Source organism: Callospermophilus lateralis, chromosome 3 (assembly GCF_048772815.1).
Source record: "Callospermophilus lateralis isolate mCalLat2 chromosome 3, mCalLat2.hap1, whole genome shotgun sequence".
Lineage (NCBI taxonomy): Eukaryota > Metazoa > Chordata > Mammalia > Rodentia > Sciuridae > Callospermophilus > Callospermophilus lateralis.
In genome coordinates, this window is record NC_135307.1 from 111,126,204 (window position 1) to 111,148,848 (window position 22,645).

Genomic DNA, 22,645 nt, shown 5'->3' on the forward strand with positions numbered 1-22,645 from the left:
GCAGCTCAGTGCTTATCTCTCCTCCCAGAGAATGGTTTGAGCAGGGTCCTATTCCGGTTTTTTACTAATCAATTGACCCATTTCTATTCTTGTGTCATTTGTGTCACAACATCAGTCTGTAGGTGAAAAATAGAGAGTCCTGTGTGCAAGGGCTGGATTCTCAGATGTCCCTTCTTAAATGGAGGCCTAAGTCACCTACCCTCCTCCAGCCTTGCATTTGCAGCATCCAGGATGAGGCATGTGCATTAAAAAGGCACCAGACCAGGTTGTAATAGTCTTGTTCTCACGGAGTACTCTCCCAAGTGCGTGTTCTGGTTCGTGATTCTCTCTGGCGGGTTATTATAAACCTTATTAAGGTTGGTAGCAAATAATCTCCTGACAGACTTTTCCACAGGAGTCAGGCTGAAAGCCCCATCTTTAGCACACGCATTTGCTCTTTTCACTTAGATCCTTGCTCTTTGTGCCTTTGTTTGCTGCCTCTCTACGCCAGTCTCCTGAGTCCCAGGCACAGAGCAATCTGGCTCGATGTGCTTGGTTAATTGGTGTGTCATCTAGTCCTGTGAGGCCCCTCTTCAGCATGAGCACTGTTTTATTGAAGTGGTTTGAATGATGTGTTAAATGATGAAAGCTAGGACCATGGCTTAGAAAAACTGTCTCGAGATAGGTGAAGAACATATTTAGAGAACCACACAATGTCACTGTCATCAAAGTAACACCATCTTCTGAAGATTTTTATAGGTTCTATTGTTTTTGACAAAAGAGTTCTTGAGTTTTTGAGTTACCTTTACGATGTTAAAAATAAATCCATGGAACACTGTGCTGTTATCTCTGCACAGAATGTGATTTTTTCTTCATCTCCCCAAGACACAATTTAAATACCCATCTTTGGGATGCCAACACTCATCTCTACAGCTGAAATTAATGTCTTCCTCTTCTGACATTCATGTGCATGTGAAGAAGCACTTTCTGTTTGCCAAAGAAGCAGACCCAGATTCAAAGTCCACCTCTGCCTGTGTAGGTTCTAGAACCTTGGCCACATCACTTAACTTTCTCTCTGGGCCCTCAGTTTCCTCTTCTTCAGATAAACAGTGATAATAAACACACATTTTGAAAGAAGTATTAAAATATTTCAATATTCTAGTATCTTGTATAACAAGAATGACACTTCTGTAACATTCTCATTTAACAGTAACAACCCTGTAACATTACTTCAACAATAGTCAGCTTCTCTTTGATACAGCGTCCTATATGTACTGAAGGCTTACCAAGTAAAGGATAGGAGGCATCATCTAAATTTGGATCCTGCCTTCAAATACACAGAAGAACCCATTCCACCCGCTACAGAAAAACAACAGGAAAAACAAAAACAAAAAAAACAGTGGGTTTCCAGCTATGGCTTTTTTCCCATTCTAACCCCCTTGTAGACTGTGAACCTGGTCTCAGGATGACGGATGACTCTGGATGCCCTGTGAGTGGCTGCCGTCAGCTTTTCTAGACCATAAAAATTTGGCATTTAGTGTGATTCCCTCAGATACTAATATTTTCTTCTCTTAATTTAAAAAATTACTTTCAAGGATTACTTTTAAAAAGTTACTTTTAATTTAAAAAATTACTGGGTATGGTGGCACATGCCTATAATCCCTGCAAATTGGGAGGCTGAGGCAGGAGGATAACAAGTTCAAGGCCAGCCTCAGCAACTTAGTAAGACACTGTCTCCAAAATTTTTTTAAAAAGGGTTGGGGATGTAGTTCAGTGGTAAAGCAACCTGGGTTCAATTCCCAGTAACAAATATTTTCAAGACTATGAGCAGAAATTAAATCTTATGATATTGTTCCGACTGCTGCCCCAACTAGTGAGACAGCTTACCTGTTGATCAGAAGCTTTTGCTGAAAGCCACCAAAGGGTCCAAAGAGAAAAGAAACATCCACAGAAGACTGAGTAGGAAAGTAGGGAGGAGGTGGTTCTGGAGTCCTTGTTGTGGGCCCTTCTTTCCTTCCATTGAAGAACGTGAAGGAAAAGAGCATGCACAGTTTCTGTCACTCTGTCCCACACTCCTACTCCCCTTTCTGTAATTCTGTCTCTACTTGGTTTTTTTACATTGTCATTTTGGGGGCTTGGGGTTTAAAATTTTGTGTAACTAACTGCAAAAAGGAGCCGTTAAAATGACCTTTGGCAGATGATGGATTGACTAGTTCAGTCCTTTTTGAGGTTTGTGAAGGGGCCCAGCTGTCTCAGATTACCATGCCTGAATGCCCCTTCTCCAAGGTTGTCAGTGATCACAGTGAGTGTGAAGCTGCAGACACAGTGAAGTGCCCCCCCCACCCCGAATGCCGCATTGTTGGACTTGCTTTGTGCTTGGAGCTACAGGGAACAACCATAAGATTGACAAAACAAGCTGAAGCAGGTGCTAGCAGTCCCAGCTAAGCGTTTTATTATTTTGATGGATTTCAAGCTGATTTTAAAGTTTTTCCAACAGCACATGCCCTCATCACAGATACACACAAACACACCAAACTTGGAGTCTTAAAAAACATTGAGTCGACAGTCTTGATGTGAAGAATAAGGAAATAAAGAGGAGACAGTATTGACAACCCATCTTCATGACCTTGTCAGTGGAGAAGAAGCAAGCTGGCTTTTATGACATTTGACATGTACATAACACTTAACAAAGCCATTTGATATTCAGAAACAAAAACAGACAAGACCTGTGGCATTCTGTTCAATAGAAAGTATCTTCTAGTGCATAGATCCCTGGGCTCTTTCTGCTCAGCAGTGTGATCATCTGCCTTGGGAAGTGAAAATGTTCCTTCCCTGGGGTCTTTTAAGTAAACTGACCAGTTATTTCTTTTTTTCTTCTTTCCTTTTTTTTTGTCCTGGGGGTTGAACTCAGGTCTTCACATACGCTAGGCAAGCACTCGATTACTGAACTATATCCTCATCCAAATTATTTTTGTTAGAAGTAATTCTTTGTAGAAGAGATGGCTATGGTTGGATAATTGCGTAGTCATTTATTCACTTATTTACTCAGCAAATATTTGTTGAGTGCCTACTATATGGCAGGTCCTGTTGCTGGGGACCCTGCTATAAACAAAATTGACAAAAATCCCTACTTCCATGGAGCCCACGTTTTAAAAAGGGGTGTTTGACAGTTGGGGCTTGGCAGCCACCAGGTTAGAAGGCTAGATAGGAGAAACTGTTGTGGGGTTACTTTTGAGGTATGATCTAAAAGATGAGGAACCAGTCTTCTAGTGATATCTGTCAACCTGAAAATTCCACAAGTCTCTGATAATTTTGGGAGCTCCTGTGGCTAACTTGGGGATATCCAGTGGTAACAACCTCTTCTCCTAGAATTCTATCAATATTCAAATCCCATTACTTATAGTTGATTTTTAAAAATCCTTTTGAAGAGCTGGGGTTGTGGCTAGTGGCAGAGTGCTTGCCTCGCATATGTGAAGCACTGGATTCAATCCTCAGCACCACATAAAAATGAATAAACAAAATAAAGATATTGTGTCCATGCATAATTTTAAAATATTTTTAAAAAGAGAGACACAATTCATAGTTTTTCAGAAAAATCCTTCTGAAGATCCTACAGGCAATATTACATACATTGGTTTGAATTGGATAAAAATAACTTCATCTTTTTCTCTAGTGTTTATTTAGGAAATTATTTTACACACCTCATCTTTTGTTTAGAGACTAGGAAGTTTTTAACTAAAGAAAGACTATGGAACTTGGTAAATCACTCCCTTTACCAGTGAGGGAGAGAAGGAACGTGATGTGGGTACTGTCCACAGCCTGCACCATGCAGAAGAGAAGTGGAATGAGGCCTTCTCGTGTGAAGGCTTGTGCTCTTTCCTCTCCTCCGAGCTGTTGACATTCTCTTTCTCAATGTCAGTCTAATAAGAAGGATGGCAACACAACACTTGACATGTACATAACACTTAACAAAGCCATTTGATATTCATTATCTCATGTAAGCTTCTCCCCACTGTGATGGGAAATGACTGAAAAATTAGTAATTTGAGTCATTGAAGGTGGTTCCACATTATTAGCATCAAAGTTCCCATTTTGCAAACGAGGACACTGAGATCCAGAGAAAAATCTAGAAAAGACTTTTCCAGAAAGGTTAAGTGACTGAACCTGGAGCTCCAGTATTCAGGTTTCCTGACTTGTGGATTAGTCTGCTTCTTCCATTATGCTACAGAAAGGAAGTTGATCAAGTAGTTGGAAAAAGAGGAGATGAATGGTAAATGTAAACGAGCCAGAAATTAGATAAAAGCAAGGAGACTTGTTGTGGCTCAGCAGTCGGTCAAGACTGCTTCTCATAGGCTTACACCTCACACTAAAAGAAACACAAAAATGAACCTAATCTCCAATGCGTCTACTCTGCTAGGAAATGGGCAGGCCAGAATTCCATCTAGTCAGTAAACATTTATCCAGGGGTACCTTGTGTGGGCAGTAAGAATCCAGACTTTGCCCTAGGAGCTCCTTGACAAGTCGGGGGAGAGAGAAGTAGAAGTGCAGTGGATGCTCACAGGACTGGGCTGGTGAGAGTGAGCACTAACCTCAGAGTCAGGGAGGGCATTCCAGTTACCCATCACTGCTTAATAAACTACCCCCAAGTAGTGGCTTAAAATAACAACCACTCATTTACTCAGGATTCTGTGGGTGAGGAATTCTAGCAGGGCTCACCCACCTTGCGAGCATCAGGGGCTTCTCTTGAGACTGCAGCCAGATAGTGTTTAAGGATGAAAGATCCACAATAGCTTCACCTGCACCATCGTGCCTTGGTGGAGGTCAGGAGAGGCTGGGGCCTGTCTGTCTCCCTGTGCCGCTCACCCTCACTCAGGCTCGCTCAGTCCATCTCTTGCACACTCTCTCCTTCACTTCTCATGGCCAGCTTGGGCTTCCAGTGCCTGGTGTTCTATGCTGTGATATTAAAGCTTCAGAAATTTCACAGATCACTCCTGCCACAATCTGTTGGTCACAACATAGCCTATTTAATGAGGAAATAACAGGGTCACCTTGTAAAACAGCGTAAGGTAGATCTGTTAAGACCATCTCCAGAAACACAATGCAGAAGGCTTTCTGGAAGGGATGTTGCCTGAGCGAAGTTTTGATGAATGGGTGAGTTTGGAGGACAGTGTTCAACTGTGCAGCAGCACATACTGAGGCCATACCCGATTGTGACTCCCTCAACTTTGCATGTCTTGAAATATAAGTGTAGATCATGTTGAGCTCAATAGACTAGACCTCAACACTCACGTTTTCTCAGATATTCACAGCTGCACCACTCCAAAGAGCAGTTTAGATGTGGAAGCCCACAGAGCTATGTCTCTAAGAGACTGTTGTCATGATTAAAGCTGCCCTGTCAGAGAATACAGGTCAACATGATATTACTATCTTAAAGGAGTATCATTTCTTAATTTTTTTTTTTTTTTTTTTTGGTCCTGGGAATTGAACCCAGAGCACTCTACCATGAAGCTGCACCTCCAGCCCTTTTTATTTGTTGTTTTGTTGTTATTGTTGTTAATTTTGAAACAGGGTCTCACTAAATTACTGAAGCTGGCCTCAAACTCAAGATCCATCTGTCTCAGCCTCCCAAGTCACAGGGATTATAGACATGGGCCACCAGGCCTGACTCAAAATAATTCCTATTTTGAGTATTCAAATGGTTAATGAATTAAGCATATGGGGTGGGTGTGGAGGTAGTTAACTCTAATCTTTTCCCTTCTTGTGACCCATTAGCCTTTAATAAGAAATAAGTCCTCTGAATCATAATGCTTAAATGTGTAGAAGTGGTAGCTACTGATCAGTCTAAGCAGTGATTCCTAAACAAGAAACCTTGTCAGTTAAGACTGTCAAACACTAAATCAGACGAGTTGGTGTACCATGGTCACTAAGGCACTGTGGCACAGAAGCATTCACACACCACCAGGCTCCAGGCTCCACGAGGTGTCACCATCAGGGGGTTTGTCATAACCAGCTAAGGCCTTTGTCATCCTACTGCAAAATAGATGCTTCTGGTGTCATGGAGAACATAAAAGTTTAGAATTTGCTCTTAGGTTAAATGTTGCCAGCCACTAGAGATACAGGAAGATGTAGAATGCTAGGAGTCTTACCAGGTAGGATGTGATACACTCCCCAGAGAATGGTATGAGCAGGGAGTGATATAAATTTGTCCACAAAATTGTGGCTAGAATCTTCAGGACTAACTTCTGACAGAAGGGGAAGGACAGGAGGAAAGATGTGAGCCAAGTCCTGAAAAAGACAGACAGGTGAGAGTTCCACCTACTCATCTGTTGCACCATTCAGATTCCAGACAGGAAAACCACCCTCAGCACTGCATTCAGAGCTGTGCAAACATTGGGAGAACATTGATTTTTCTACTAGAAAAGTAAAATGCATGCTTTCACCCATCACCATTGAACTTTATCTCTCTTTAATTCAGAGTCTTTCACTGAATCTCCTCTAATGCACAGAATGCCATCAAAAGAGACCTTTGCAGTTGTTTTTAAGTGACTTTTAGAGATTTAGTTATATACCCAGATATTTTAATTAGCATTGCTCTGAGTAGAGTGACTGATGAAAATCAACATGGAACAATTAGTGTCTGCAAAGCTACAGAAGTAGTCTTTTTAGATGCAGGGATTTCCCTCCTCCTCCTCCTCCTCCTCCTCCTCCTCCTTCCTCCTCTTCTTCCTCCTCCTCTTCTTCCTCCTCCTCCTTTTCCTCCTCTTCTTTCTCTTCTTCCTCCTTTTCTTCCTCCTCTTCCTCCTCCTCTTCTTCTTCTTCTATCTAACAATTAATTGCCTTATATTTACTATGGCCTAGTTGAAATTATGTATTGCCTTTAAATATAGTATTCAACCTAAAAGTTGTTCATCCAGATTTTGGGGTCTGAGGTAGTTAAGCACAGGCACACATTTGCAAACATGAGCACATATACACATACATACATATATATGCATGTATGTACACACACACACACTTTTTAAGGAGAAAAAGAAAATGATGCAAGCACAATAGCATTATGGAAGAGGAAAGAGAATTATGTGCTTGGGGACAGCAGGGTTAGGAGGACCCAGCAACGTTTAAGGATTCACAACAATAGCATTTAGCATGAAATCTACTTTTTATCATCCTTACCCAGCCATCAGAATGAAGAAAGACAGTGTCCAGCAGTAGCAGTAGTTTGGTAGCAGGAGAATTAGAAGTAAAGGTACTAGTGCCTGAGGGGTGGGTCATGAATTAATAATTGCTATGTGGCGGATGAGCCCCGTCAGAAGAGCTGAAAATGAGGAAGTTGCCTTGCAGAGCGCTATCAATCACTCAGTGACCATAACTTCCAGTAATTAGTGTATTTTATGGGCCTTTGCTTCAGTGGCTCGAAAGCACATATGCTCCAGTCACAGCTAAACTTTGCCGGAGTAATATTCCAGGATGATTTATCCTCCTGCTGCACTGGGATCTAACCCTATATTAGGTGAAGATTGTGAACTAAGCTGCAATAAAGTGTAAGTTTAGGTACAGTTTGCCCAGGTTGAGACCTCAATGCATCATGCTTTTCAGTATTCACGGTTGGACCACAGCAAGCAATCATTTTTAATAGTGAAACAAATAAAGCAATTAAAGGAACAGCATTAGGATATTGTACTTGTGAATTACTGTTGCCATCTCCCTGCTTAACTGTCCACTATAATAAGCCCATTTCTAATTAAAAAAAAAAAAAGCACTGTATTAGAAACATTTCTTTCTAATACTGTCTTTTCTCCATTATTCTTAGTAATCTGGGATAGAATGCTGAAGGCTGAGTGATTGAGAAGTGCTTGATTTATTTCTTTGTGCTACTGTGTTTGAGCTGCTTAAGTTAAAATAAATTCACTGTATCAGTAGACTCTGGTGAAGATGAGTGAATCTTTTTAAAATGTTGGCACATGGGAAGGACTACTGCTAATGGGAAGCTCACATTCAGGCTCTTTCTACACAAAGGAAAAAAAAAAATGTTATTTACAAGCTCTCAGGAGGACTTGGCACTTCCGTACAGGCATAATGAGTTATTTGCTGTGGCTCACCCACTGCACTGGAAGTCTCCAGGGCCCTTGCCGACAGGGTCCTTTGCCATTGCCAAAACATCTGTAGAGCCCAGCATTGTAGTAATTTAACAAGCTTTGCCGCCAACTTACAGAATGACCTTGGGCAAATTAATTAAGCTTCTGGTACCTCCATTGGGCCATAATTCTGTTTATGTTGAAGAAATCCTTAGAGTTTGTAGGAAAGTGTTATGTGAAAATAAGTAAAGCAGGTTACAGAGGTACACACTTACAATTGCCCAGGAAGATGGCAAGTTCAAGGCCAGTTTGGGCAGTCCTGTCTCAAAATTTTTTACAAAGGGCCTGGAATGTAGGTGAGGGAAAAGGCATGCCTGGGTTTAATCCTCAGTACTGCCAAAAAAGAAAAAAGTATAAATTGAATAAGGAAAAGATATGCGTGAGTCCACTGAATTCTCTTTCAAGTCAAATATTCCATACCACTTTTAATAATGAATTTTCTTAAATTGGTATTAGTGATAAGCTAATTCACCAAGCATAGATAGAAAGTTGTACACAGTTTGATGCTTTCATTACATTTATTATCCCATCTTTAATTTGCAATGTATTATAATATACAAGTTAAGCAATAATAGTAAAACAAACTAATTGTCTTTAATTAAAGTGAATTAGGTTTTGGTCTTAATATATTTGCTGTAGTGAGAGAACTGATAATATGGAGGGTCCCAAAGGTTGTTAGGGCACGTTCCTGTTGGCTGATGGTGTTGGTAATAACCCTCTTCCTCATGGTTGTAGACATGAACAAATATGTCACTTCACCACTCTGTTACTCGCAGTTACACCCCTCCGCAGGGGTTGCAGATTCTACAAGTTATCAGCTAATGGCGTTATACATTAAAAATTGAAGCTTTCCTCACTCTGAGGCCTTTCAAGGCTTTGTTCTTAAGCCCTAGACACTTTGGAGTGCAGCTGCAAACTATAGGCAGAAGATTAAATTAATTTGTAACTCTTTTTTTTTTTGGTCCTGCATTACTAAATCCTCCACATTTAATTGAAACCCTACTTCAAGATGCTTTGTGTTTCTGTGTTCTTTGTTGTCAGTTTAACCTCCAAAGCACTTTAACACTGGTAAATTGCTGTTATATCCTTTGGATTGTTTTTAAACCATTCAGAAAGAGGACAGTGAAATTGATACATGGGAAGAAAAGTAGAATCTTAGAGTCGATTTTGAGGTATTTAATATTTATTATGGTTCCTCACCAGCATGGTTTCAGATGATTTAAACTCTTTCTGTAGGACTGTGTAAATTGGTCTTGGGACGAAATCTCACCTGGGGAATTTTATGTAATCCAGTAGTTAAGTCTGATTTTTTAAAGTTTCCCTGTGTCTGAATGTTCTAAAGTGGCTGCTGCATTTCTGTGAAATGAAGGTTTAACTGCAGTGCACAATCTAAATGCAAAATCCTTAGATGGAAATTTAATTGTATAAAATGTGCACAAGGTAATTAAGAACAAATTTTAGAACATTTCAGACTATAAAGTTCTCCTTCAGCTAGATCACTGGCTGTACTGAAAATGCTTATTTTCAATTTGCAGTTTTGCCGAGAAACATAGAATATGTCTAAATTAAGAATAACAACAAAAAACTGTTCTTCAGGGACTGGGGATATAGCTCAGTTGGTAGAGTGCTTGCCTCTGGTGCACAGGCCTTGGGTTCAATTCCCAGCACCTAAAAAAAAAAAAAAAAAAAAAAAATGTTCAATGTAACTGTAAATTTAAAACTGCTCCCATTGCATGGTTGATATTCTATACGTAAGCAACTTGATCACCAGTAGCATGTCCTGAGTTTGTATCCTGCACTGTTTTCTGGCTACAACATATTTTCTCTTTATCATTTTTAATTTCATGACATTAATTGTTTTTATGATCAACCAAAGCCATTTTGTTCCTTTGCAGACAAAAATCTTGTATCCTAACTTTGTTAAAATAGAAAGGTTTCCTTCATGCCACTGTTGTATATTGGACAGTTGTGACTACACACACACAGGCACGCACATGTGCACATACCTGTGTGCACATTATTTAAATTATACAGTCCAACATATTCAAATGCTGCTAACCAAAAGCAATTCATAGATTATGGATGGCCAAATCAAAGATTAACTAGGTGGCAGGAAGGAACATTCATAATTTTGCAGTGACTTGTTAGTGGATACTGTGATTTAAATGTAGTCCCAATTGATGATCGCTTCCCCTGCATTCTTTTTCTGCCTTTTACAAAATAAATGTTCCACAAGGAGTATTCAGCAGTTTGCTGAATCTTAAGTGTTTGGAATTAAAATGTACTTTTTTTTTTTTTTTTTTACTTAACATTAACTAGACTCTTCTCCCTCCCTCTAGTCTACCACCACCCCCCCAAAAACAAATAAAGCTTTTCCAAATCTTTTACAATATGAGCCGCTCCCCTCCTGGGAATGAAAAGGATGTGAGAGTCCTTTGATGAATTGCTGGTGTTTATGTGGGTCCACATTTTTCAATATACTTTTTTAAAACTGGACTTAAACTGTCTATATTTAAATGCTTCTTTTGTAAAGATGATAAAGAGAGCAGAGATTTCTATTGGCTTAGCCTAATCTGTTTGCTTTGTTGCAATTCTTTTTTCCCCCTTTACTTTAACTGTTAACCTATTTATAAATCTAAATCTACATACAAAGGTCATTGGTTGGCTGAACTTAAACCATTTTACTCAGTAAATTTAATTAAGAAAATACAGTGCAACTCATAAGCAAATGAGTTTTTTCCTAGTTTTAAACCAAACCACCCTCTTGAGTGCTGATTGCCTTGCCCGACCCCTGGTGATACAGAAACAGGCAAAATTAAAAAGGACATTAAAGCTTCATTAAATCTGAAACACATTTAGTACAGTGACATATCTGCAGGCCATTTCAGAGAAGATTACATACTCTCTTTTGTAAGTTTCCTAATTTATAATACCTTGACAATAAAAACTGGGGAAATGCAAGTAGATTAATAGACCAGTAGGGGTAAAAGATACAGCATGGCCCCAGGTCTGTCTGTCTCTGAAATATTTTTTTAGAGCCTGTGCGCTCCCTCTCCCCACAAGGGTTCTGTGTTTATTTTGACTTTTGACAGCCTCATGAAGACTTGTTCTTCATGCAGCCATGTCTGTGAAGAGCCCTTTTTCCTTTTTACCTCTTCCTAGTACAGCTTGATAAAAGGGTTCTAGGGCCTGGCTGCATATTTCCTTCTAATGTGCCACAAGACAAATGGTTGGAGCATAAATACTGGAGCTGCATTGGTCCTGGAAGGATAAGGACACACATGGAAGGAAGGCGTGTTCCTCTGCTGGGGCCTCAAAATGACTGCTCTCGGTGACAGCCTGGTAGTGCCACTGCCCATGTTTACTAGTATAGAATTGGAGTCCTTGGTCTGGGGCTGCAGCAACCCAGTGGTGACACTGTCAGAGAGGAAGCAATTGTGCTACTTTTGCAGTGCTCAAGGTCGAGGAACCAGTCCGTACCTGCAAGATGTCTTAGAAGCAGTCCTTTCAGAAGCATAGTTGACAGGTAGGACTGATGTTCCATAGGGTGTCAGGAAAATACACAGAAAACAAAGCCAGGCTCAAAAACGGTGTATTCCCAGTTCAAGCACTGCCACCTGTTCCCAAGCAGACTGGGACAAAGAGATCCCAATGAATTTTCTGTCTCCTGCATGGTAGTACCTTAAAGAGCAAATAAATGCCATCAGCCATTCTTGTTTACCTTGTACCAGTTGTGACAGAGGAACCAAGTAGATGAGTGCAACAGTCCCTTGTCAGCCAGAGCCTGGCTTTTCCATGCAAAATGATGATTTGAGAATCTGGAGGCTTTTTGTTGAAATGGGATGAATTCACATTTTCACCTATTCCTACTCTCTTTTTTTTTTTTAAGACTTCCATTTATCATTTTTTGATTCTTTAAACTTCAAGAACCAATGGCCAGTGTTGCTACCTGAAAGCTACTTTAGGTTTTGATGGTCTGTGTCACACAAAAGTTTCTTCTGCCTGTAAGCTGTGTGGATGGGATTCTTCCATGGTCCCTAAGGATGTATCAACATGCACCCAGGAGAATGGTACGGTACTTATAGGAGGGTTGGAGACAGGATGTTCTAAATATTTTCTAGTATTATTGAACTATTAGCTTTCTTAGATAAAAGATCCTCCTTGCCATTTCTTTAACTCCAAATGGAATAATATGCAAAATTCATCACTCACAGATCATGTGTTGACAGGTGTCAGCTTTCAGTGAGCTGTCACCTGTCAGGTCAGTACACAGTGGCACAAATGCCTGGACAACCACCATGATAGACCACGGTGACTCCTTCTGAATCAGTGTGCACACTCTCATTGGACAGAAACATACTGTATTTCTAAAATGTAGGGCAAAAATGTAGCCTGTTGGGTGGGGACAGAGTTGGGGCAGTGGAAAGCCCCTCCCCATTCCTGATGAGTTACAATACATAGACCACAAATGTAATTACACAAGACTCTGAAAGCCACTAAGGTGAACTGCCACACTTTCTTTCCTTCTCCCTATCTTGTGATACTTTTGTTATTTATACCTGAAGGGATAAACTGTATCCATCAAATAAAATAATAGTATAAATTTATATATTTAAAATATATATATATGTATGTATCTTGGATATAAGAAATCAGTAATGACACTAGGTATCCCACAACACACAGACATACACACACACACACACACACACACACACAAATGAGTGGTGACACTCTCAAAAATAGTCACCTTAAGGTCATATGGTTAATTCCTATTATATTGCTATTGCTCAAACTGGTTTTTGAAGTTTGAAAACCTTAGCATCTTCATTTCTATCCTTAGCAAATAACAAAGTATTTGTTCTTTGCATATAACTTTTGGTTTTGATAATATCTATAGATCATTTACCCATTAGTCTACAAATAGTTTATGCAATCAAAAAGCTGAGGGACATCATTTTAAATCCAAGATGCAGTTCTCATAAAATGAAGTAGGTGTCCTTGTGTTACGTGAAATTATTCTAAACACAATTCCAAAATTGTTTAAGCAGTGTTCCTTTTTTTGAAATAAGCGTTCAACTTCTCAAGATCTAGAAAGACAGCATAATGTGCTGGGAAGAACTCTGAATGAAGTCACAAGTCTTGGGGTCACCCCCTAGGTTTCCACTGATTAACTGTGTAGGAACTGCTTTAGTGGGACTCTGGAAGTCCCATCTGTGAAGAAGATTGATACAGATCCTTTCCAGCTTTAAAATTCCCTGATGTTGTGATTCTACTTTGAATGTAGTTATTTTCCTTAAATAGATTATCATGAGTTTGTTAAATTTGATTGTATTATATCAGCCCTGTCTTGGAGGAATCATTTTGTTTTTCCAGGTGAGGACCCAAAGACCAAAATTAAGTGACTGGCTCAGAAACAGAGAATAGTTTACGAGTCGAGCTAATCCAGAAGCTCTAAGGTTCCCTTTCCCACTTTTAGACTGAAGTTCCAGCTTCACAATCTTTAAATTGCCATTTTCGCACAAGAGGTAGCACTTTCCCTCTATGTATGGAAAGAAAATGGACCAAATAAAACAAACAAAAAGTATGAAAATAATAGCATGGTTTTTCATTTCAGAACCTGGCCCATTCCCACTTCCTACATCCCTTCATTTACACAAAAAAAAAAAAACTGACCACTGTAGAGCTGTGGGCTGGGAACAATTAGATGTTCCTATCTTACAGAGAAGAAGCCAACAGTTTTATATCTGTGTAGAAGAAACTGTCGCACACATGTAAATGTAAATAATGGCCACAGAGCTGAGAATATTCCTAAGAGAAACTACATAAGGGTAATGTCTAGTTATTAAAATTGGAATATTTTATCAGGGATACAACATTGTCTATTGAAAATGTCCATTCTAAATACAGCTTGTAATGTAATTACAGCAATAATTTAGTTTGTGCATTTGAGGTTGTGAGCTTTTTGTATTTGCTAGATGCATTTCTGAAATTTAGTACTTGTCTGTTTTAAGGAGATCTGCCCTGCATGCAAATCTATAACTAGACAAATATTATTTCCTTTCCCAGCTTGCTCTTGGGAGGTTTCCATATCCTCAGGTAAGATTGTTCATTACTGCCGTTTGCCTCTGTGACATTCATTCCTATGTATGAAGGTGCAGGGAGCAATTGTGAACATTTGAGCCACATACAAATAAATCTGTCCTGTTAAATTGAAAAGTGATATCTTAAAGGAGTCATTTAGAAGTCTCTATTGATTTTTGATTTTTTTAAACTCCAGACTTTTTTTCCCCTTTGTTAAAGGTTGACAGCGATCATCTTCCTTTGTGTGACATTCGAGATGTTTTCCCCTCATCCTGCCCGGTACCATGTGCTCACATTAGGGTTGGAGGAGGGGTCCAATCTTTCCTTGATACCCTTTTTCTTTGGGGTTTTTGGATTCAATTAAATTATTTGAGTTAAAGGGTTAAGAAGAAGGATCAAAATGTCTAATTGAAGTCATTATTTTTGCAAGGCAAATAGGCCCCCAATTTTGTGTGAGTTTAATTTTGAACATAATTCTTTTCAGATTTTGCTTCTTCCTATCCACATTTCTAAGAAAAAAAAAAAACAGTCCATTTTACTAGCATTGTTTTAATTTCTTTAAGATTTTTACTATAGGAGGGTGCTCACAGTTAACATATAATGCTATTTTGTGGTTTGAAAATGATTCCCCTGTGTGTGGAGGGAAATAAGTGAAATGTCGAGAGGGATGAAAAATGAATGGTTTGACTGTTTTCCTCTGGTTGATGCTCACTGTTTTTCTGGCATCTTGGTCTGTACAGGCCAAAGTGCCTGGAGGCATGTCTGATTTAAAGGTGGTGTTGGTCTCTGCTCTTTAAGCATCTATTAACTTGCTATTATTATGCAAATAAGTGTTGTATTACACATACTAATTTATGCATGGTTAGATTATGCAGATGCATCACAAACAGTGGTTATTGAATAATAGGAGGGGGGCGAATTCTCTCTATCTCTTTATAAGCAGTTTTAAGCAAATTTTCCTGGTACCCATGTGGACATTTAAAGATCCTTCACTCACTGAAATGTCTCTTTTGTATCCTTTTTCCTTCACAGTTACAGTCATCAGATAAGTGGGAGAGAAACTGTCCAAGTTGTCAGGTCCAGAAGTGTTAGTCTCACTTTTGAATTTGTAAGCTTCTTTGTTTAAACATAATCTTTTCCTTAAAGAGAGAATCTAAAATGCAATCGTTTGGCATGCGCTCTAATCTAGCATTTAGTGAGATTTTAGTGTCTACAGCCTTGCTGCTTAACTCTAGGTAGCCCATCAAATTAAAATCACATTTTCAGGATTTATAGCTCATTAGAATATTTATCTTGGTAAGACTCTTATCCTGTCAGTAATTTTTAAACAATTCGTTGTTTGGCCAATTTATGTAATCCTGTAAAATTTTGAAAATGAACAGAAGAGGACCTGTAAGATGTATCTGTCTTTCAAACACATCTTAGTAGAAAACCTAAGCCAGGTGTATCTGTAAACCCAGTCACTGAGGCTGAGGCAGGATGATCACAGTTCAAAGCCAGCCTCAGCAACTTAAGTGAGGTCTAAAGCAATTTAGCAAGACCCTGTCTCAAAACTTAAAAATTATAAAATAAATGGCTGGGAATGCGATTCAGTAGTTAAGCACCCCTGAGTTCAATCCTAGTACCCCCCCCAAAAAAAAAGTAATAAAGGGAAACTAGAAAATGCCATATTAAAAAGGAAAAGAAAAAACTTAAAAGCCATCTCATAAAAATTCTGAAAATTTAAAATGTAGCTATATTTTTGAAATTCCTGTTTAGAGTAGTTATTCAGCAAGATTTGGTGAATGACAAGTCTAAGAAGTAGATTGCTCTTGCACTTGACAAACGAAGCCCTTGAAGGCTATGGTCAGATTTTGGAAGAGGCTGCACACCTTTGCAGTGTTGTTTCCCAAATGTCTTAAGTATGCATTTACTGGATCAATCACATGGAAGTTGGAAAATTCTAATATGCTGAACTCCCTAATTAGCAATACCTTTATCATCAGCGTGGGGTGAAGAACTGGATTCCCCAAATTATGAAATAATGTTGTCACCCAGTTGGTTCTTTTATTTCAAATAATAGAAGTAGTTTTGAGCCTATTGTCAGGCCTGTTTCCCAGATCTTTCAATAGAAGTTTAGGTGTTTTATTACATTTTGGTGAAAATGGCATTTTTTTACAGGTTTTATACTATCAAGGGAAAGTTGGGAAAAGTACTTTACAAATGCTTTCCTAACCAGGCATGGCAGCACACACCTGTAATCACAGCAACCCTGGGGGTTGAGGCAGGAGAATCACAAGTTCAAGACCAATCTAGTGAGACTTTGTCACAAAATAAAAATTAAAAGGATTGGGGATGTAGCTCTATAGTAAAGTATCCCTGGGACCAATCCACAGGACCAAAAACAAAACACAAAAATGCCCTCACAAACTCCTGTCCTAGGTGAAGAAATCACATGAAAAGCAAAGGGGGACTAGTAGAGTAGAGGAAAGGGACCAGGTGGAGAGAGGAGGGGAGAAAAGGAAGGGTACTGGGAACGATCTTGAACAAATTATATTTATGTTGTGCATACATGGATACCTAACAATGAGTCACATTATTATGTATGACAAAAATATGGAAAATATAAGTGCCTACATTGTCTTATTGGAACTCCCACGCACTCTGAGACTACCTCCTCTTAGAAGATGGGCCAACAGAATTGCTGATTGTTCACGGTTGAACTGTGACTAATTTGGTTTCATTGAATCCCAAGTACAGTAGGCAGGAGTGAATCATACACTCTAAGTGTTGGAAGGGATCTCAGACATCGTGGAATCAAACCTCTCTACAATATCTCTGAAGAGCAAACATTCACATTCTGTTTGAATACCTCTAATGACAGAAAACTCACTACAAAGCAGTCATAGAATCAAAGCAACATGCCATCTACCAATTCAAGGACTACTCCATCCTAATTATGGCCTACTAGGCAGGTCCTTGAACATAAAAGCTTTTCATATATTGTTAAGGTAACATAGTTTTGAATCCCTGTGTACTTGGGCTAGGGATAGTGACATGGAATTGCTGCTCTAAACCCAAAGGCATTCAAGGTGCCAGACCTGAGCCTCCTCACTAGGGGCAAGCTGAGAAGAGTAGCCCATTGGAAAGAGCTGGACCTGGAGGCAGAAGATGAGCATTAGAATCCATCTGGACCACAAACTCACCACAGCTGCCATTCTTGCCTTGTAAGTCCTGAGGCCTTGGTTTCCTCTTGTCTGAAGTGAGAGTCCTGCGAAATCTACCTCTGCTATCTGATTGGAGGAGCATGCTGACCAAATGAGATTATGGCTATTAAACACTTAAAGAAGTTTCAAAGGGCCTCAATTTTGGCCCTAGTGTGGGGCTGCAACACACAACAGAGTTTCCAGCTACCAAGAGAAGATTGCCAAAGGATGTTCTTAGCAACCTGTGAGCCGTCACTGGAGCTATGAGTAAAGTGAGCCGAGGGAATCCTGGGAGAGGAGCAAGCTTCAAGAAGTCCTCCCCTCTGCCCTGTGTCAGTGCCGCTGACAGCATCCTTAGCAGCCCTTCTTGCCGCTGGTGACACGGTGAAAGGACTGATAAGGGAAGGATGTTGGGAAGATATTAGCAAGAGGCAGTGGCCTGAGACCAACATATAAGTTACAGGGTTGAATTTTTGAGATCCTATTTTCATTGTTTTGTGGGTTGGGTGTTTCTTAGAGTTTCCTTTAGACCCTTGGGACATGTGCAGCTTAGGACTCCACAGAAAGAGGTTAGGGGGCCACTATGAATGCAGTTTATTACTATGGCTTATTAAGAAGATGAACAGTGGCATCATGAATTCATCCAGCACCTTTCCTACCTCGAGCTCCTGAGCACTTTCTGTATCTGTCCCAGGCTGTACCTCCCTCCTGCAGGGAACCACTCTTTCCAGCCTCCAGGTGAGCAAGACTGCAATGCTGAGAGGCCAGGCTTCTTGCCTGAGGGAAGAATGGGTATAGTTGAGTTTAGGGCTTGGAAGCAATTAAACCCCACTACTGGCTTCATGACCTCTGAATTTGATTGGCTGTTCCTACCAGGTCTCTGTTATCCACACAGCCCCACCAACCCCTTCTTCTAGTTTACCTTCCCTGCCCTAGGTTGGCCTCCGGTGCAGATGAGAGTGCCGGGCACCAGAGGGTTGTGCCTGTAGATGACATGGCCATTCCCCAGATCCCTTTTGCTTTTCTTATCATGTATTTAGTAGAGTGACAGGGGGATCCAGACAGCCTGAGAACTCTCGGCGACTTCAGTGCCATTAATTCTGGGTGCCTATAAAGCATCTTCAACAACAGGATTATGAGAAACTGCTTTTTTACAAAGATGTCTCAATTTCTTGAACAATTTAGCTTAATGGTAATGTGGGAAGATGTGCAGCCCTGGACAAGGACTGGAGCTGTGTGGTGAGTCACACAGATCCAGATTCAGTTGACTTCAAAACCGTGATGGTGGGCAATGGTTTGTTTAATGACATCATATTTAGGAGAAATAAAAAGGATTGCCTGCTAAAAATTGTCATCCTTCACTCAAACTTTACAGCAGGGCCCTGTGTTAGGATGATAGTCAATCCATTAAGGAGTCTTCTCAGGGGATGTGTCCGCACTGGCACTGGGGGATTTGGTAAGCAAGATGCCACAGGAAAGCAAAGCTAATACAGATACAAATGTATTTAAAGTACTTTTGCACATATAAAAATATTGTTCCTCTTTTGGCTACAATTCCTGATCTTGGTTAATAAATTACATCAAAATGACCTGAAGTTAAAAAAAGGGAAAAAATCTGAGCAAATAGTGCCCCTGGTATTGTAAAGCTTTGAATGTTTTCACACCCCATTAATTTATTACTTCTCTTTCTTCATCTTTAAATTTCATTTTTTTTTCAAAAATTCCGACTCCCTGCTGCTGCAGTGATTTTCATCTTGTTGTTAATTTTCCCTGCTCCATATGGAGCTCCAGACATTTCACCTGGAGGCTGTACTAGATTTTGCTGTAGTGATCGTACTTCCGGAGGCCAAAACTGTCATTTAGGGTTCCTGGTGCATCTGTCTGCGCCAGGCTTTTCACTGGCATGGGAGAGTGTGAATAACAAATTGGATGCACCTGAGATTCGGATGATTAGTGTGTTTTGTGAATCTCCACGACTTGTAAGCAGATAGCTCTAGGGGGGAGGGGGTGGAGAGCTGAAGAGCCACCGTGGGTGAATCTGTGCTCACACCTTACACTTGGGGCTTTGCAAGGGAAGTGCAAGCATCCTAGGCAGCCTGAGTGCAGAGAGAGTAACAAATATTTCATCCTGCCTTGTCATTGATTAGAAAAGAGCCTTTAATTTCATTTCACCCCATGTTGTGATTAATTTGCATTCTTTGTCAGAAGTTAATGGAGTTTTTTATGGTTCACTCTGAAATCCTTGAAGACATCAGACTTGATCTGATGTTTATACAACCGCCAGCGGAATTTTTTCATTTGATTGATGGCAAGCTTGATGTTATTCCAAACGGCTTTTTAAGCTGTTTTTAAGAATTATTTGAATAAAATGCAAGCAAGATATTGTTGTAACGATCAAGATTATCTGTTAAAAATCTGTTTCAAATAAAGAAGATGATAAGTAGTAAAAAGGATCAAAAAGATAAGAGAAATAGTGAATGGTGGTGTTTTTTTGTTGTTAAAAATGCATAAGAATGGTGTTCAAATAAATTATTGCAATATTCAGAGAAGATCACTTTATTGAAAAAATATATCATCTGGCCAAACAGAATAATTAAAACTAAGGTAAAAGGAAAGTTGGAATCTTAGAGATTAGAAACCTTTACTGCCAGTTGGCTAATTCTCATTTATTCACCAGGTTTTGCCACCAGCGTACGAAATAGAGATCTACTGTTCTTAACTCAAGGAGACAGGCCTGTCAGGGCTGTTAGCTGAACAAAATGATGACATATTACTTGTCTCAATAAAGAGGCATTTTTAAATCTCATTACAAGTTAAACATTAGTAGATAATAGAGGATTTTAAGTGAAAGGCAGGCATTTTTAATGGTGAAGGACTGCCTTTTTCCACAACATAGCACAGAAATGAAAACATCCTGTTGTTAAAACCAAGATACCTGACTGTCCGTGGGTGGGAGAAGTGTGCATTCACCACCCCATACACACACTGTATATCAAAGTATGAGAGGAACTGTAGGTGGCGTTTGCTTCAGAACCCCCTGCTACTAACCAAGGAAGTATGTTTTGTAAATGCTTTTTGACTACTAATACCATGTGTTTGATTTGGGGACTTTGACTGGTTTTAGCAGACTCTTGCTTCACAGTGCTGCTCGTGAGACTTACTCAGAGGTCAAAAAGCTACTTATCTGAGTGCTTTCATTTAAAACAGATTAATTTATTTGCTGTATCTGAAAGTTTGCTAAATAATTGGGTGGTTTTAATTGAAGTTACTGCTTTCTGATCCTTGTATTAACATGATCTAAAGTCCTTTTTATTATATGCAATCTATATTATTGACCAAATTTGCCCTGTTTTCATTTAGATGTAAGCAGCTTGTCAAGGAGAAAATATTTTGTTTAACTTGGCTTGGAAACCTGCTATTTTAATGTGTCTTTTTTTTTTTTTCACTTGACAGATTGTCTTTTAAACATTCATTTATTTTGTAGGAATAAACTGTGTCCAAGATAGAGTATTTTTTTAATAATAGAAAAGAAAGCCTGTGTTCTTAAAACTATTTAAAACATTAAACACTTTTCAGATACTAATTTTCAAAATACTAGGACTTTTACACTGAATTTTATTTGTTTTTTAAAAGCCTTTGATTGGCATATTGTCACTAATCCTAATATCAGCCATTTAATATTGTTTTACATTCAATGTTAAGTTTAAACTATAGACACTACCTTTTTTATAAATATTTTTTAGTTGTACATAGACCCAATATCCTTTTTTTTATTTATTTAGTTTTATGTGGTGTTGGGAATCGAATCCAGCACCTCACATGTGAGAGGCAAGCGTTCTACCACTAACTACACCCCAGCCCTAGATATTATCCTTTTTATGTTTTAATATACTGAATATGTCTGGAACTGCAACATACCTGCAAAGTTTGCCCTCTTTGACAAAAGGTTATCTGGAATCTCTCCTTGCTGCATGAACTTTTTCAAGTTCAGAACATCAAGGATTTAAGTAAATTTTAAGTATTCAGTGTATTGTGTGAGATCTCTAACACAAAAAAAAAAAAAAAGTGGTGCGGGGGGTCATTGACACAAACTCTAGATACTCACCTTTAATGGGCAAAAGCCACATGCGTGCAATTTTTGACCTAAAGAAAAATATTAGGTGGTAAACAAGAGCCTACATGTTTCAACTCAGCGTCTATTTTTATCCTCACTGTTTAGGATATGTACATTTAAAATACACTGATATTTCAAGCCATAAAATCAGATTTATGTTCCATAAAATATAGAGGTAAAATTTAAGTAATAATGAACATGTTCACTTACACACATTTGCTTCTGCTGAGGAATTATTTTAATGGCTAGTGACAAATTTTTCTCCCAATATCTACCTGAAACTTATCCAGAGGACTCATAATTTTATTTACCTAGCCTCTGCCAAAGATAGGAATTGAGTTCCTAGGTTGTCTTTAAATTAGAGCAGAAATGGAAGAGAAATTATCACCAAAGTATAGGTTGCTTAGAAATTAGCAATTTTCCACTAACGGTAAATTATGTGTTACTACCTTAGTTGAGGTCTGGGTACTTCAGGTCAGCCATGCCTGTCTTTTTTTTTTTTTTTTTAATTATTGTAGATGGACACTATACCTTTATTTATTTTTATGTGGTGCTGAGGATCAAACCCAGTGCCTCACATGCTAGGCAAGCGCTCTACCACTGAGCCACAACCCCAGCCCTAGGGCTATCTTTTGTAAAATACCAATCCAAGGTTGGTTTGGCTTTATAGCACCATCTAAGCTATTATCTGACATACATCTCAATTTGGCATTTATTTGTCATTGAGCACCTACTTTGTGCCTGGCAGTATGCTAAGCCCTGGGAGCACAGAATGAAACAGAGATAGTCCCTGCTCTCAAAGAGTACAGCCCAGTCAGAAGAAAAAACAAACAGGTGGCAGGTGATGTAAAAGTAAGCCTGCAGGAGCTGGACACTGGCCTCAGATGGGAGCAGTCAGCTCACTTGAGGAAGCCAAGAAAGTTTCACAGGTGGAAGATGCTTGAGCTCAGGTGCTCAGGCCAGAAGACTGTTAAAGAAGAGAGACATTAAGATCAAAAGGAGGTGCAGCTGGGGAGAGGTAAAGATCTAAAATAGGATGTTGTGTTGAACATCCATCCAGTACTCTACCTAAATAGGGTATGACTGTCATTACTCTTCTGTCTACCAACAGTTTAGCAATTCCCCTAGGTAACTTTTAAAACAGCACC

The 22,645-nt window shown here is 39.3% G+C and overlaps 1 protein-coding gene across 5 annotated transcripts in view; it reads left to right on the plus strand.

The window, feature by feature from the left end:
- The window catches only part of Map2k5 (mitogen-activated protein kinase kinase 5), a 236,560-nt gene that overhangs the window by 140,632 nt on the left and 73,283 nt on the right, over positions 1-22,645 (plus strand). For 2 of the 5 annotated variants that reach the window (XM_076850990.2, XM_076850992.2), the window contains exon 17: positions 14,184-14,213. The exons of 1 other annotated variant lie outside the window; for it this stretch is intronic. In XM_076850990.2, the coding sequence (XP_076707105.1) occupies positions 14,184-14,213 (30 nt within the window). Of the gene's footprint in view, positions 1-14,183; positions 14,214-15,230; positions 15,307-22,645 lie in introns of all 5 variants that reach the window. 2 more of the 5 variants (XR_013090774.2, XM_076850993.2) reach the window with 2 other exon arrangements.